Below are 16996 nucleotides of genomic sequence, written 5' to 3'. Positions count from 1 at the left end.
TGTGGTGGCACATGACTTTAATCCCAGCATCCAGGAGGCAGAGGCAGGTGGATCTCTGTGAGTTTGAGGCCAGCCTGGTCTACAGAGTGAGTTCCAGGACAGCCAGGACTATGTAGAGACAAAACACAAAAAAAGGATGTTAGGTGATGGATAAACATTCCTGGCCAGCCTTTACTGGGGGAGGGTCTGTGGGTCAGGGAGGCAAGAGTTTAGAAATAACAAACTTTATAGTTCTGGAAACTTAATTACTGTCATTATGGGAACTACCACACTTCAACCAAAATGGAGGCACTTTACAAAACATCATGACCCTGGCTAACATGACCCAGGCTGGACTTGAACTCCTGATTCTCTTGCCTTCACATTTTAAGTGCTGAGCTCACAGGTGTGAACCACCAAGCCCAGCTTTCGTATGTTACTTTCTATCTAGTAAGAGTGCCAGAAGGAAGGGATGTAGATGTAACCGTCTTGTTAAATAAGAAACAGAGCCAATGCAGAGATGAAAGCCCAAGAGGTCAGAGCTAAGAGCTAAAAACCTTACCCTTCACTGCTGCTGCTGTCCTCTTCAGCCAAGAGAGCTACTTCCTGTGTGCTTTTCTTTATATAGACTTTCTGTTCAGCCTTCTCATTGGTTGTAAACCCAACCCCATGACTTCCTCGTCACTGCCTGTCTGTACAGACCTCCAGGTCTCTATGGTTGGTATTGAGATTAAAGGCATGTGTCTCCATGCTGGCTGTATCCTTGAACACACAGAGATCTGCCTAGCTCTGCCTCCCAAGTGCTGGGATTAAAGGCATGCACCACCACCGCCCAGCTTCTGCTATGGCTTGCTATTAGCTCTGACCCCCAGGCAACTTTATTTATTAACATACAAATACAATCACATTTCAGTACAAATAAAATATCACCATATTTCCCCTTTTCTATTTAATAAAAAGAAAAAAGTTATAACTAATATAAGAAAAACTATATACAAAAGTACAATAACTATATACCATATAGACAAGCAATAAATACCTAAAAAAAAATGTCTAGTCCATTTGTATTTGACAAATTCAGAGAAAATAATTCCATTGTCTATCCTATTTTGGTAAGTCCAAAATGTACCTGATTCACTTTCTATCCTAACTTATATTTGTGGTGGTATTGTGTTCCCCGAAATATTGTGCACCCTAACAAACTTATCTGGTGTCAGAGACAGAACAGCCACTAGATACAAAGGCTAGAAAATGGTGGCACTCACACCTTTAATCCTAGCACTCCAGAGGTAGAAATCCCTCTGGATCTCTGTGAGTTCAAGGCCACGTTGGAAAAGGCCAGGCATGGATTTTTTAGAGCCAGGCATGGTGACACATGCCTTTAATCCCAGGGAGTGAGCCTTTAATTCCAGGGAGTGATGGTAGAAAGCAGAAAGGTATATAAGGCGTGAGGACCAGAAACTAGAGGCATTTGGCTGGCTAAGCATTTGGCCTGGTTAAGCATTCAGGCTTTCAAGCAGCAGTTCAGCTGAGAGCCATTGGGATGAGGACACAGAAGCTTCCAGTCTGAGAAAATAGGATCAGCTGAGGAACTGTGGAGGCGAGGAAGCTGTGGCCTGTTCTGTCTCTCTGATCTTCCAGCTTTAACCCAATACCTGGCTCCCAGGTTTGATTTTATTAATAAGATTCTTTAAGATTCATGCTACATATATTACTAACAGAACTGTCTTTTTACATCTTTCAAATTTATACACTTACACCTCTTTAGTGAGTTTCTTTTCTGAAATTCTTAACAAGGAAAACTATAACTATAACTAACTAATCTTCAGCTCCCTCAGAGACCCAAGAAGGAAATAATATTACCTAATAAAAATAAAACAGGAAGTGCATGCAAGCAACTTCCAAAAAAAATGTGAGTTGACAGAAACAGCCAGCTGCCTGGACAGTCACCTGAGGTTTCTCCGCAGTGTTGGGGCATCATCTTCAGCCTATAGGCTTAGCGTATCTGACAGACTCATTTGTGAACTAGGATGTACACAAGGTCAACAGTTCGACCTCACATTGGGTGAGAGCAGTCCATGTACCAGAAACACCTGAATTCCATTAGTGTCCTGTCATGATTCAGGATTTTAAATTCTGGAAATTGTTGATGTTTTTTGAATTCAGCTGTCCATTCTTCTTGGTTATATGTGTGTGTGGCTTCATCTCAGCATCCCATTCTTCTCCACATCCCTCTATCAAATGCCGGTCTACTATTGAGAGGTGTGAGCTTAGTTACTCTTCAAGAATAACTGTTTCAGCTACTGTCCCATTGCACATCAGAAGCCATCGGCCCATTGCCTGTCCAGCTGCCTTTGAAGAAAAGGGCACTGTACCTTTTCTGGATTGCGAAGGCCACTTCAGGGATGATGCCATTTTGTCCTGGCCTCAGAAGATGCCTTTTGATAAAGCCATAACCACACTTGTTTTGGCAAGAATCAGTAGTCCTTTGTTTCGTGTCCTGTATGTTCATTTTGTCCTGTTTTTCAGCAGTTGATTCGAGGATACTTTGTTGTCCAGTGGCTAACTTTTGCCACAATGAAAGTTAACTCCATATGCAGTTTCTTCAATGCCCATATTTTCTCTGAAGTAGATTGGTACTGCCAGGAGCTGACATGTCTCATAGCCATAACAAAAAAGAAAAATTTTCTAAGTTATTAAAACATTTTAAATGCCATATTCTGTAGATCTCTGAAGGGTTTGAAGATGACCTGTCTATCTAAAATATATCTGCTCAATCTTGAAAACATACCTAATATGACTACAAGTTTTATTGTAATGTCTAACTACTAACTTTCATTTTTTTATATCCTAATAGTAGGTAATGATAACATTCAAGGATCAGCAAATTGCATTACATTGTTAAATAAACGGTATAAGTACAATATTTTGAACAAAATTAGAAATATACATACAGCATTTTCTAACAATATCAATTTCAATATATATGATTTGTATACAATATAAAAAAATCCAATCCAATGTAAAGTATTTAAAACTAGTAATTGTCTTTTTCTTTTTCTTTTCTTACTTTTTTTTTTAAACAAGAACCTTAAATCTAATCTCCTTTGCTTAGCCCTTTTCTTAACCCTTAACAACAACTTTTTTTTTTTTTTTTTTGGGGTTTTCGAGACAGGGTTTCTCTGTGTAGCTTTGCGCCTTTCCTGGGACTCACTTGGTAGCCCAGGCTGGCCTCAAACTCACAGAAATCCGCCTGCCTCTGCCTCCCGAGTGCTGGGATTAAAGGCATGCGCCACCACCGCCCGGCCTTAACAACAACTTGTAACCAACCCTCCTAAGCAATGAAAATTATCTCAGACCCAAAACTCACTAAAAGACCAAAAAACCACCCACCCCACACCACCTCTTTGGGAATGTGGGCGTCATATTCTTAAAATTGCTTCCTCCTGGGTATGGGCGAAGGTATCTTTATTCTGAAAAGAAAAATTTTAGGTTAATTGTCAAATTCTAGGAAAAATAACTATATCCTTCATTGTCCAGTTTGAGCATAATGCCAAAGTTCAGAGTTTATCTCAAGTCCTTACTCAAGTAGTCTTTGAGACTGGATCATCTCAGCTAGCCCTCTCAAAATTGCTCTGAGCACTTTGTAGTCCAAAGCTGATCTGTAGATGATGTTTGTCAGCTTAGTGATATTATTATTGTCCACGTAGAATTGTTGTTGTTGTGGGGCCCCATCTTCTTCCTGGAGACTTCAGTTGATGTTAGGCCTGGCCATGATTTCCTGCAGAAAACTGATAAGAGACTCGAACACAAAGACATATATATATGCAGCTAATTGAAGCCTTTTTTCTAGAATTAGTTAGTACTCTATAAGACCATTAATATCTTAACAAAGTTTAAAATGTATATATATATTGATCTTGTAAATTTGATATAAAATTCATACTTTAAGAAAAGTTTAAAGAATCAGAATAGAATCAAAGAATTGAGATTAGTAATAGAATAGTCCCTTAATTAATTTGGTTTTTCTCCTGTCCCATAGCAGAAGATGGCTCTTTTCTTCTGGCATGATACAGGGAGTTTGCATTTTCCTTTTAACAACATGCTTGAGTTTAAAGAAGGAGAGAGCCATTCTCCAACTCCAAAGTCAGCTTTAAATTTTAACTGAACTGGGACTATTAGAAGACCAATAGTGTTAAATTTCTTTAGAGAAGAGCAGAAACAAACATTTAGGAAGACTTATAAATTTTTTTAGATGATATACCCATAGGCCATTTCACTCTGTTTCCTGGGATAGATGATTTGTCCCTTTTCTTTATTTGTCTAGTATTCTTCAGATTCCTTAGCCTTCTGTAGCATGAATCTTAAAAGTTCTTATTAATAAAATCAAACCCAGGGCCAGTTATTGGGGTGAAATGCTGGAAGATCAGAGAGACAGACCAAGCCACAGCTATCTCACCTTGCCAATTCCTCAGCTGGTCCTGTTTCCTCAGACTGGAAGCTTCTGTGTCCTCATCCCAATGACTCTCAGCTGAACTGCTGCAAGATGCCTAAATGCTTAACCAGCCAAATGCTTAACCAGGCAAATGCTTCTAGTTTCTAGTCCTCACGCCTTATATATCTTTCTGCCTCACTCCCTGGGATTAAAGGCTTGCTTTCTGGGATTAAAGGCATGAGTCACCATGCTTGGCTGTGTCCTTGAACACATGGATTTCTGCCTCTGGAATGCTAGGATTAAAGGCGTGTGCTACCACTGCCTAACTTCTATGTTTAATATTGTGGCTGTTCTGTCTCTGATCTCAGATAAGTTTATTAGCATGCACAATATTTGGGGGAATACAATACCACAGCCTTCATTCTCCTAAAAGACAAAAACAAAAAATCTTTCCCTAAGACTAATTTTGGGGAGGTTCCCTTTCGGCAAGTTATTACCTGATTAAATGAAAAGGCATGTGTTAATTATATAAGTTATTTTAAATTGGATGGTCGTGCTGGTTGATGAACTATCACTTCCTCTAAGAGGTCTCTTTTGTTCAAATCACACCTTTATCAATTTTGATGGTATCCACAGCTTATCTTCTCCTGTAGAAACAAAAGCAAAACCTCATCCCCAACGTAACACATATCCTGGTTTCCATTCTGAGGTCAGCACATCCTTAAAGTATATAGGCTGATTTAATTCTGTAGTTTTTTCTATTATCCAATGTCTTTCTGCAGCTGCTGTTCCTTTCTCATTGGCATTGAGAAAATTCGAAGTTAATAGAGCATTATGCAGTCTATTTGTGGGGGTTTTTGTTACCCCTTGCTGTTTATTTAGCATATCCTTTAGAGTTCTGTTTGATCTTTCTATAACTGCTTGACCTATAGGATTATGTGGTATACCTGTAATATGCTTTATATTGTAATAAGCAAAAAACTGTTTCATTTTAACAGAGACATATGATGGAGCATTGTCAGTTTTGATTTGTGCAGGTATACCCATGATGGCCATAACTTCTAGCAAATGAGTGATTACAGAATCAGCTTTTTCAGAACTCAAAGCAGTTGCCCATTGAAATCCTGAATAAGTATCAATGGTATGGTGTACATATTTCAGTTTTCCAAATTCTGCAAAGTGAAACACATCCATCTGCCAGATTTCATTCCTCTGAGTACCCTTTGGGTTACATCCTGCTGGTAATGGCGTTTGATTGTAGAAGGAATAAGTAGGACATTTCTTTACTATTTCTTTGGCTTGTTGCCAGGTTATGGAAAAATCCTTTTTTAAACCTTTACTATTGACATGATGTTTTTTTATGAAATTCTGAGGCCTCCAGCACATTTCCTATCAATAATTTATCAATCTCATCATTACCTCGTGCCAGAGGGCCTGGCAGACCAGTATGGGATCGGATGTGAGTTATATATAAAGGATGACTCCTTTTCCTGATTGTATCTTGTAATTGAATAAATAGTGAAGTTAATTCTGAAGCAGCAGGGATAAATTTTGCAGTCTCAATATGTAATACCACTCTTTCAGCATACTGAGAGTCAGTAACTATGTTGAGAGGGTCTGAAAAATCCATTAATACCAACAGAATAGCATACAATTCCGATTTTTGAACTGACTTATAAGGACTTTGAACCACTTTGCTTAATTTTCTGATTTGTATTCTGCCTTTCCTTGTTTGTTGGCATGTGTTAAAATGTACGAACCCCAGATATAGGTTTTTCCCATACAAATCCAATCATCTCTCTTTATAAGATCAATTCTATGCTTTTTGGGATATTTGCTATTAATTTCTCCCAAGAAATTACTGCAAGCTATTTGCCAAGGTTCACTTTCTGTCCATAATTTTTCAATGTCCTCTTTAGTTAAAGGTATGACAATTTCTGCTGGGTCTATTCCTGCTAATTGATGAAGTCTCAATTTGCCTTTCCAAATCAAGTCAGATTTTTTTCCACATAAGTTTTTAATTTTTTATTCGGTTTATTTGGTAAAACTATCCATTCCAATATAATATCTTCCCTCCATTAATATTCCTGTAGGAGAATGCCTAGAAGGTAAAATAACCAAAATGCAATCCAGCTTTGGATCAATACGATCCACGTGTCCTTCATGTACTTTCTTTTCTATCAAGGCCAATTCTTTCTCAGCTTCAGGTGATAATTCTCTTGGACTATTTAAGTCCTTGTCACCTTCTAAGGTTTTGAACAAATTATTTAGTTCATCATTTTTTACCCCAATAATAGTTCGTAGATGAGAAATGTCTCCAAATAATCTTTGAAAGTCATTAAGAGTCTATAGTCGATCTCTCCTAATTTGCACCTTTTGGGGTCTAATTTTTTGTAGTTCTATTTTATATCCTAAATAATTAATAGAATCTCCTCTTTGTATCTTTTCAGGAGCAATTTGTAATCCCCAGCAAGGCAAAATTTTCTTTACTTCTTCAAACATTCTTTCTAAAGTATCTGCATTTGAGTCAGCTAGTAAAATATCATCCATATAATGATAAATTATAGATTTAGGAAATTTTTTAACGTATCACTTCCAATGGCTGTTGTACAAAATATTGGCACAGGGTTAGGCTAGTCAACATTCCCTGTGGGAGGACCCTCCATTGAAATATTTTAACCGGTTGAGAATTATTGTAAGTAGGCACTGTGAAGGCAAATCTTTCTCTGTCTTTTTCTTGTAAGGATATTGAAAAGAAACAGTCTTTTAAATCAATAACTATGAGAGGCCATCCTTTTGGTAATAGAGTAGGCAAAGGAATTCCAGATTGTAAAGAGCCCATTGGCTGAATTACTTTGTTAATTGCTCTAAGGTCTGTTACCATTCTCCATTTACCAGATTTCTTTTTAATAACAAATACAGGAGAATTCTAAGGGCTTGTTGATTCTTCAATATTCTGAGCATTTAACTGTTCTTCTACCAGCTCTTCTAAAGCCTGGAGTTTCTCTGTTGTTAAAGGTCATTGCTGAACCCATACAGGCTTGTCTGTTAACCATTTTAAAGGTAGAGCTGTTGGTGTCTTTGGAAGATCATCAGTTGTTGTGCCCTGTTCTTGTATAATATGGATGGCTGGTGACCACTCATTAGAATAATATCTTCTAATATTTCTCTCAGAAACATGTGTTAGTTTATGATTTGTTTCTGAGGTTGGAGGGATGTTAATTTTGAGTATTCCATTGTTGCAACAGGTCTCGACCCCACAGGTTCAAAGCTATGTTAGCCACATATGGTTTTAATTTTCCTCTCTGTCCTTCTGGACCTATACATTCGAGCCATCTTGCACTCTGTTTCACTTGAGATAATGTTCCAATTCCTAACAGTTGAACATTTACCTCCTGAAGAGGCCAAGTTGGATGCCAAAATTCTGGTGCAAGTATGGTAACGTCAGCACCTGTGTCTACCAGACCAGACAACAAAACACCATTTATTCTTATTGTTAATTTTGGTCTTTGTTCATTTATAGAAGTTTGCCAAAAAATTTTCTTTATGTTTTCTCCTGAATTTTCTATTCTCTCTGTTTCATCATCCCGCGCAACTTGATTTATTCCAATAGGCATTTGGTTATTTAATTGCTCTGAGTAGGGGTTTCCTCTATGACTGCAGGAAAGGTCTGAACTGGATTTGCTGTGGGGGCCTGCCTGAGGCCCCTCTGGGAGTTTCCCAAAGACCGAGACAAAGGATTACCTTGCCTGTCCCTTGTTGATCTACATTATTTGGTCCAGTGTTTTCCCTTACCACACCTTCTGCATACTCCAGAAGGAAGGGGCATTCTGTTGCCACTGTTCATTGAAGAAACATTGTTTCTAGGAATGACCTGTTTACAGTCCCTTTTCAAATGTCCTTGTTTTCCACATCCAAAACATCTGGCATTCCTCAAACCTCTTGAAATTGCTTCTCCTATCCATATATTATCTTGGTCATGAGCCTCAACATTAAATATATCTCTAATCCAATCTTTCAATGGTGCAGAGCTTGCCTTTAACGGCCTGATTATTCTCTTACATGCTGCATTTGCATTCTCAAAAGCCAAAGATTCGATTATTATCTGACTGGCTTCTGAATTTGGGACCATTCTCTTTACTGCTGAAGTCAGTCTTTGTAAGAAATCTGTGAAAGATTCTTTTGGGCCCTGTATAACCTTTGTAAATGACTCAGTTGTCTTTCCTGGTTCCTCAACTCTGTCCCATGCATTCAAGGCTGCCATTCTACATAGAATTAAGGTTTGGACATCATATAAACATTGTGTTTGTGCTGAAGCATATTGGCCTTCTCCAACAAGCTGATCCTGGAAGACTTGTATACCTTTATCCCTCCATTGTTTTTCTGTTTTTAGCCTCCTCTTTGAACCACAGTTGCCACTGGAGCTGTTGTCCAGGTTCCAGAACAGCATGTGCCAGCTCCTGCCAGTCCTGTGGTATAATCCTATTATAAGTTGACCAGGAGTTTAACATTTGCTTTACATATGGGGAATGCATGCCATAAGATACTACTGCCTCCTTAAACCTTCGTAAATCTAACATTTCAGTTGGAGCCCAAATATTTTGTGTATTCACTTGATCAGGTAGTTGCTGTATGGTTACTGGATAAATTAAGGGTGATTGTGTGAAAACAGGCTTTCTTTCTGTAACCTTATGATCCAATCTTGAAACAACTTCACTGTTAATTTCTTCTGTCTGAATCTGAATTTCTCTATAATTCATTTTAACAGGTTTTTCTAAAACTTTTATCCTGGCACTTAAATTGACTATCTTTTTAAATAGTAAAATAAGGATAAGAAAAGTAATAAAGTGCATAATTCGATCAACATTAATCTTCTCATATAGTTGTTCCATTGTCAGACTGCCTAAAATTTCAAACAAAGCTCAATTTTCTTCCAATGTACACATAAAACCCATTTTTTTTAAATGTGGAAAAAATTTTTTCTTTTAAATAGTTTTTTTTTTCCTTTAAAATATCTGATATCTTAATTGACTTACCAAGTCTGTGTAGAACAGTAGAAATCTGAGGGAATTTCAAAACAGCTACATAGTGTCCAAGGTGTGAATCCAGAGAGAGAGAGAGAGAGAGAGAGAGAGAGAGAGAGAGAGAGAGAGAGAGGAAGAAGAAGAAGAAGAAGAAGAAGAAGAAGAAGAAGAAGAAGAAGAAGAAGAAGAAGAAGAAAACATAGCCACAAGTTCTGGCTGAAAGCTTAAATCCAGCCACGTGTTTCTGCTTGAGTTGAGTCGAGCCTGGGCTCCGGCTTCCTTAAGCTCCAACCACGTGCATTGGCATTTCAGCCAAAAGCTGCATGTAGCTACTGCAATTAGGCTGTACGAACCACAAAAGTTGGGCGCCAGATGTAGATGTAACCGTCTTGTTAAATAAGAAACACAGAGCCAATGCAGAGATGAAAGCCCAAGAGGTCAGAGCTAAGAGCTAAAAACCTTACCCTTCACTGCTGCTGCTGTCCTCTTCAGCCAAGAGAGCTACTTCCTGTGTGCTTTTCTTTATATAGACTTTCTGTTCAGCCTTCTCATTGGTTTTAAACCCAACCCCATGACTTCCTCGTCACTGCCTGTCTGTACAGACCTCCAGGTCTCTATGGTTGGCATTGAGATTAAAGGCGTGTGTTTCCATGCTGGCTGTATCCTTGGAAACACAGAGATCTGCCTAGCTCTGCCTCCCAAGTGCTGGGATTAAAGACGTGCACCACCAACGCCCAGCTTCTGCTATGGCTTGCTATTAGCTCTGACCCCCAGGCAACTTTATTTATTAACATACAAATACAATCACATTTCAGTACAAATAAAATATCACCATAAAGGACAGTATCACAGCCTCGGTGGCCTGAGGTTATGGCCTCTTCCTTTCTCCAGGGTGGCTCTCCTTTGAGGGCATGCTGCTCTTTTACACGGACTTCATGGGTGAGGTGGTGTTCCAGGGCGACCCGAAGGCACCGCACACGTCGGAAGCATATCAGAAGTACAACAGTGGTGTGACCATGGGCTGCTGGGGCATGTGCATCTACGCCTTCAGCGCCGCCTTCTACTCAGGTACTTGCCACCTGCTGCATGCACACTTTCTGGTAAATGACTAAGAGGTCACATCCCCACAACTGCAGGCCTGAAGTACCCATTCAGGGGAGACACCACTATCTTCGGTTTAGGTCCTCAGCTACTGCTACCTACCAGCTGCACTGTCCTGGACCAAGAGTGGATGTCTAGGGTGCAGAGACCAACCCTGTGGGTATCAGGTCTCCAAAGAGGAGGTACCCTGAAAAGGACATGTCTAGATTTGCCTAGACCATGAGTTCACACACATAAGGGCAAAGCGGGGCCTGGGGACAAGCCATGGGGCCATGTACAGGCTGGTGCGTGGCTGCTAACCCCATTCTTCTCATGAGGCTCCACGGGACAGTAGGGGCCAAAGGAGGCCTGGGAAGGAGGCCAGCCACCATCCGTGGTCATGTGGGAGGCAAGAGTGTTGAGTGCAGATGGGCAGTCTGGAGTCTGAGTGGATCCTGAGGGTGTGTTCCTGGGATACCGTGTTCATCCCAGGACAGTCCCTTTGGGACCTGGCTGGCAGCATGAACCTACAGTATTCTCCTGGGGTCTTAGGGTGAAAGGCCAATGTGCCTCTTAACAGTGCCCAATGGTTCCTAAGTAGTCATACATCACAGGAGGCACTCGGCATGGCCCTGGGCCAATAATACCTATGTGTGCTCTGTGAGATGTGTACATCATAGAGTCTTCATGTGCCACCAAAACAAACAAAGCTTTTTTTTTTTTTTGAGTTATTTAAAAATACAAACAGCTGGGATGGCTCAGCCGGTAAAGGCCTTTGCTGCCAAGCTTGACAACTTGAATTTGATCCCCAGAGTCCACACGGTGGAAGGAAGTGAATTCAACAAATTAACCTCTGACCTCCACACATGTGCCGTGACACACGCATGTCTCCCCTGCCCCAACCCTACCATGCACGTTAAATGAATATTTAATTTTTCTTTATTAAGTACAAAGCCACTCTTGGCTCTGGGTCCAAGCCAGGCTGAGTAGGTTGGGGTGAGGGGAAGTTGCGGGGGGTGGAAGCGATTATTTAGCACTTACAGGGCTCTGGGCCCCATCTTATAGCACCACACACATGTGACAAAACCAGGCTGCAGGCTGCAGTATGCCAACTGCCCTCTCTGACCTCCCTCACCTTAGGGAAGCTGGAAATGAGTAGAGTGTTTGTGGCCTGGGATGTAGTTCAGTGCAATAGTCTATGTATGTGCTTAGCGTGTTTGAAGCCAAGTTCAATCCCCAGAGATCCCCAAACTAGTTGCTAGTCTCACTTGTGAGCCCCTGAGATCAGCACTTTGGGGGTGCTGGCCCCCTAGCCGGTGGCCTTGTGTTTTACATTACCCGCTGTCATTTCTTCTCTGGGTAGATCATGGCATGGAGATGATGGCCAGCCAAGGGGTAGACTTGCTGCTCCCATTGCAAGCAAGAGACCAAGGTTTAACCTAAGACCCCACATTGCTGAGCCCCTCGGGAGTCTCACCTTTTGATCTGTAGAAGCCACAGGGCCCTTATGTGGCAGGTGTGAATGGGGACACCCCAGGTCTTGCTATCCATGCAACAGGCCTGCAGGGACAAGCCACCTGCTCCCTGGGCCTGCCTCTGCTCTGCCCAGGGAAGAGGCCTGGCCACCCAGTCAGCCTTTGTCCTGCCTGCAGCTATCCTGGAGAAGCTGGAAGAGTGCCTGAGCGTCCGCACCCTCTACTTCATCGCCTACCTCGCATTCGGCCTGGGCACTGGCTTGGCCACACTCTCCAGGAACCTGTACGTGGTCCTGTCCCTCTGCACCACCTATGGCATCTTGTTCTCTACGCTCTGTACCCTGCCCTACTCCCTGCTCTGCGATTACTACCAGAGTAAGAAGGTGGGTACAGTCGACACTTGCTTCTTAGAGGCACCTTAACGGAGAACAGTCCTGTGCGAGCTGTGGGGGGCAGAGGGTGAGAATGGAGATCATCCAGGCAGAGGGGGACAGCTTTGAATGGAGGGAGCCCTTCTGAGTGGGCTCCCTCCACGCCTGGAGCTGCCCAGGCAGCCACTGGCACCTTAGAACAGGGACTACTTCCCACTCTGAACAGGGACACTGGGGGAGGGGGTCCCCTGTTAACACAGCTGAGTCTAGAGAGGGGAGAGCAGGACACCTGGAACGTGGTAATGACAGTGTGGCATGGAGAGGCAGGGATTTTAAAAGCAGAATTGATGTGAAAGGCCTATGCCTAGCAAGGAAAAGAAAAAGGCTTGTTTTATTCAGCCCAGATCTTTACTATTGTGTGATGTAAGATGTGTGCGCGTGGTTACATGGGCCACCACGTATGTGTGCGGGTCAGAGGACTTCACTGCAGCTGGTCTTTGCCCTGCACCCACACACAGGTTCTGCAGATCACACTTAGGTTGTGAGGCTTGTATCAGCAGACGGCAAGCCCTGTACCCGCGGTATCTTGTTGGTCCTCAGCACGGGTTCTTTTTCGGCAGCTTCACTGAGGTCTAATTCCTCACAGAGTTTTTGCTTTTGTTTTGTTTTCTGCAATAGTCTCACGTAGCTAAGGTTGGCCTCAAAGTGGTCCACTTGCCTCCACTTCCCCAGTACTGGGACTACAAGTGTGTGTTACCATGCAGTAACTCAGCTGTGTGTGAATCAGGAGTTCAAAGTCATCTGCTACATAGCGAGTCTAAAGCCAGCTGGGGTTATGTGAGAACACGTCTCAAAAAATAAAGTCAAAGAAACAAAGTGTATAATTCAGTGACTTCTGGCATATTCATTGATTGTGTAGCCACTGCTCTGAGGCCAGGCAGGTGCATAAGCAGGGACAGCCCTGTGCCACCTGTGAGAAAAAAGCCAGCCTATCTTCTGGTTGTCACCCCCTGGACACTGGCTGACCCCTGCTATGGTCCTGTTCCTCCTGCCTGCTCTTCCTGGGTCCCCTCATCCCCACACCTGCATGGAAGTTGTGGCAGGTCTAACTGATGTGATTGTTCCCTGGTCAGTTCGCAGGGTCCAGCGCGGACGGCACACGGCGTGGCATGGGAATGGACATCTCACTGCTTAGCTGCCAGTACTTTCTGGCCCAGATCCTTGTCTCTCTGGTCCTGGGGCCCCTGACCTCAGCTGTGGGTAGTGCCAACGGTGTAATGTACTTCTCCAGCCTCGTGTCCTTCCTAGGCTGCCTCTACTCCTCCCTGTGTGTCACCTACGAAATCCCCTCTGGCGACACAGCTGATGAGGAGCACCAGCCCCTCCTGTTGAATGTCTGATGTCTCCAGATCTCAACTTTGGACTTGAAGGTGGTCTGCTGCAGGCTGGCCACTGAGAAACCAAAGGCCTTGGCAGCCAGCCAGGCTTCCAGTGGCATGTAAATATGTGGTAAATAAATGAGAGCAGCAAAGCCTTCTAGAAGCTCTCTTATCCAAGGGTGTGAGGTCACCTGGGCGGAGCTACCCTCCTCGGGGAAGGGGGTGTCATGTGAAAATCATTTACCAAAAGTGAAGATGTAACTCTGCTCTCAGCTGTGGTTCTCCATCAACATATGCTTTCGGTATCTATCTCCCTGCTCCCTGGAAGGTCTGCAACAGTGTCTGGTTGCCACAGCTTAGCTGGGTGCCATTTGCCATCTGAGGATGTCATAAACATCCTAGGATACACAGCCCCCAACAGCAAAGGCTTACCCAGGCCAAGATGTCAGCAGTGCAGAGTGGGGAACGCCACACCTCTGGGTAACTGCACCATATATTCTGCACATTACATCATGGTTATACAGGTTTGTGTTGTCCCCCCCCCCCCCCCCGGGAGTGGTGGTTCAGAAAGCCTCATAACCACCCATCTATCCATCCACCCCTCCCTCCTCCCACCTATCCATTTGGATCTGAAGGCTTGGTTCCCAGCCCACTGTGCAAGTGGGAGGTCATGGAGCATTAAGGGGCGGGGCCTAATGGGAGGAAGCTGAGTCATTAGGGCACACCTTGAAGGGGACATTGGGATGGTGGTCTCTTCTCTCTCTTTGCTTCTTGCTGCCATTAGTTGAGCAGTTTCGCAGCTATACATCTCATGTGATGCCTGGTGCCACCACAAGCTCAACAGGGAGCATGGCCTAGAACTTACGACAAAAAGCAAAATAAACCTTTCTCCCTTTAAGTTAATCTCTCGGGCATACTATCCTCCTACCCAGGAGTCCAGTCAGTGAGGAGCCTACCACCCTCTCACCCAGGAGAGACCAGTCACTGCTCTGCAGGGGCTGGCAGAAGCAGTTCCTCGGGGATTAATGTAAATTAAAGATCCCCCCATACACACACACAAACTAAGGAACAGAGGCTCATGCTTAAAGATGGTGGTGAGTGCTATAGACTGTGAGTAGAACAGGTGTGTCTAGGCCACTATGATGAGATGCCACTGAGCAGTGCCCTATAAAGAGAAGGGACAATCTCTGAATTAGAGTCTGATTGACATGTCTGGGCGAGTGCATGTCTCAACATGACCAAAGAAATGAGAATCTTGGAAGGCATCAGGACACAGCTGCCCACCCCACCCTCCTGCCTGAGTGCCGTGTGCCCTCCCTTCTCAGCCCTCAATGCTCAGATGGGCACTGAAGGTCTCTGGGAGCCAGAGCTTGCACAGAATGAGAATATGTCTCTGGACTTCTAGTACCTCTTACTGACCTACAGAGTTGACTTCTCATGAGACCCCTGGCCATCTTCCACTACCCAACATCCCCGCTTGCTCAAGGCTGTCTTAGAGACACCCCGGGCAATGGCTTCTCTCATTCTGCGATTAACTGGCTGTGTGGGAAGAGTTGGGAAAGGGCACTGTGGTACCTAATGCACTGGGCCTGGTATGGTGCCCCCAGTGCATGGTCTCTGAAGAGACTGTGTCACATGGAGCTCATCAGTTTGCTCTCCAGTCAGGGCCAGCTGAGCATAAACTCATGTGCGCTGCGGTATGATTAAGCCACCTCTCTTTGGCTCACAGTCAACCTCCTTGTCATAACTTTCCATATAATCCACAGATGCATCCAGTGTGCTTGTCCTCAGTGCCACCAACTGGGCCCTGTTGGGTCCCAGGATGTAGCATCTTTCTGTACCCTGCCCTCCTGGTCATCTTCTGGTCTCCAGCTCACACCCACACACCTTGATACCAGGCAACAGCAGGAGCCTGTGTAACTGCCTCCTGTCTAACCTGCCCCCAGGCTGCCTTCTAAGCCCACTTCCTCCCATCCTGTCCCAGTGCCAAGGCCACAGACACTGTACCTGTATTCAAGTACTGTCCATAAGAAAAGCCCTACTCTTCTCTGCCCAATAAGAGCCCATGGTCCACTCAGGACTGTCCACACTGCCATTCCTCTAGAGATGAATGGCACACTCCTACCCTTGAACTAGTGAATCAAGTTCTGTCTTCATACCCTTTGTGCTTTAAAAAAAAAAAAAGTGTTCATATGTGTGAATGTAAGTGTTATGCATGCACATGGAGGCCAGAGATCAATGCCTAGGCTAGTGAGCCAGAGAACTCCCCAGACCACCTCTCTCTGCTAGCCCAAGCGCTGGAATAGAAACACATACCATCACACCTGACTTTTTTCTGTGGGCATCAGGGATCTAACTCAGGTCATGTTTTTGTGACAAGTACTTCACTCCACCGAGTTACCTCCCCAGCCCCATTCTGTGCTCTCAGCTACATGAGGTCTCTGGAATTTTTCCCGAGCCACAGCTCCAGAGGCCCTCCTTAGGCTCAGGCTTCCCCCAGCACCATGGACCACCCAACTATTATGCAAGAAGAGTGTAGAGAATGTGGTCTTGAAAAGCTATCCTCTGCTCTGGGTTGGTTTTTCCCAGAACTGTTCCAGTCTGCAAGAGAAATGACTAGGGAAGCTGCAGCCAGCCATTGGCTCGTCAAATCCTGGGCCCTCCTCCTGGAACTGTCCCACGTAAATGTAAACACATTGCTTTTTCACATAGGGTTGTCAGCCTCTAGTTGCCTGTGTCTGTGCTCTGTGCCTGCCTGACCCAGGTTGGAGCAGAGGCCAGGACTACACTCCATGCTGCTCCCAGCAGGGGTCAGTGGAGCAACCACTGCATGCTGTGCCCCAGAGCCCCACCCTACCTGGGTTGGCTTCCCACGCTCCTCGCTGTTCCCTAGGGGTTCACTTTAGTGAGCTTGTCAATCCATGGAAAGAGAAAAAAAGTTTCTAACCTCTACCCAGTGCCTTTAAGACGGGCCTCAATAAGGCCACCAAAGCCAAAACTAAAGCCATACTGTTCAAACTGGAAGTACCCTGCTTCCCTTGTTCGTCTCAGAAATGCAACACCCCAAGTGCCCATGAACCCTATACTTGGTATTGAGGATGGATGCCTCAGAGCCCAGTAGCTTTCTTTCCCATCTGCCTTACTCACCAAGTGATCTTAGGGGTATGGTCAACTGGCACCCTGACACTCGTATTCTGCTGTAAGGCTTCATGGGAATGGTGGCAGATTCTCTCAAACATGCCAGAACCCATAG

The 16996-nt window shown here is 43.9% G+C and overlaps 1 protein-coding gene across 4 annotated transcripts in view; it reads left to right on the top strand.

Moving 5' to 3' along the window:
* Positions 1-13895, top strand: part of Slc45a1 (solute carrier family 45 member 1) — a 32039-nt gene extending 18144 nt beyond the window's left edge. For all 4 annotated transcript variants that reach the window (XM_059255436.1, XM_059255439.1, XM_059255440.1 and 1 more), the window contains 3 exons: positions 10330-10506; positions 12171-12376; positions 13498-13895. In XM_059255436.1, the coding sequence (XP_059111419.1) occupies positions 10330-10506; positions 12171-12376; positions 13498-13764 (650 nt within the window). In that variant the 3' untranslated portion in view covers positions 13765-13895. The remainder of the gene's footprint in view (positions 1-10329; positions 10507-12170; positions 12377-13497) is intronic.
* The last annotated feature ends 3101 nt before the right edge of the window (positions 13896-16996 follow it).

This window comes from Peromyscus eremicus, chromosome 2 (genome assembly GCF_949786415.1).
Source record: "Peromyscus eremicus chromosome 2, PerEre_H2_v1, whole genome shotgun sequence".
In the NCBI taxonomy this organism is placed as follows: Eukaryota; Metazoa; Chordata; class Mammalia; order Rodentia; family Cricetidae; genus Peromyscus; species Peromyscus eremicus.
Note: the sequence above shows the minus strand (reverse complement) of the source record. Positions and strands in the feature narration are given on the sequence as shown.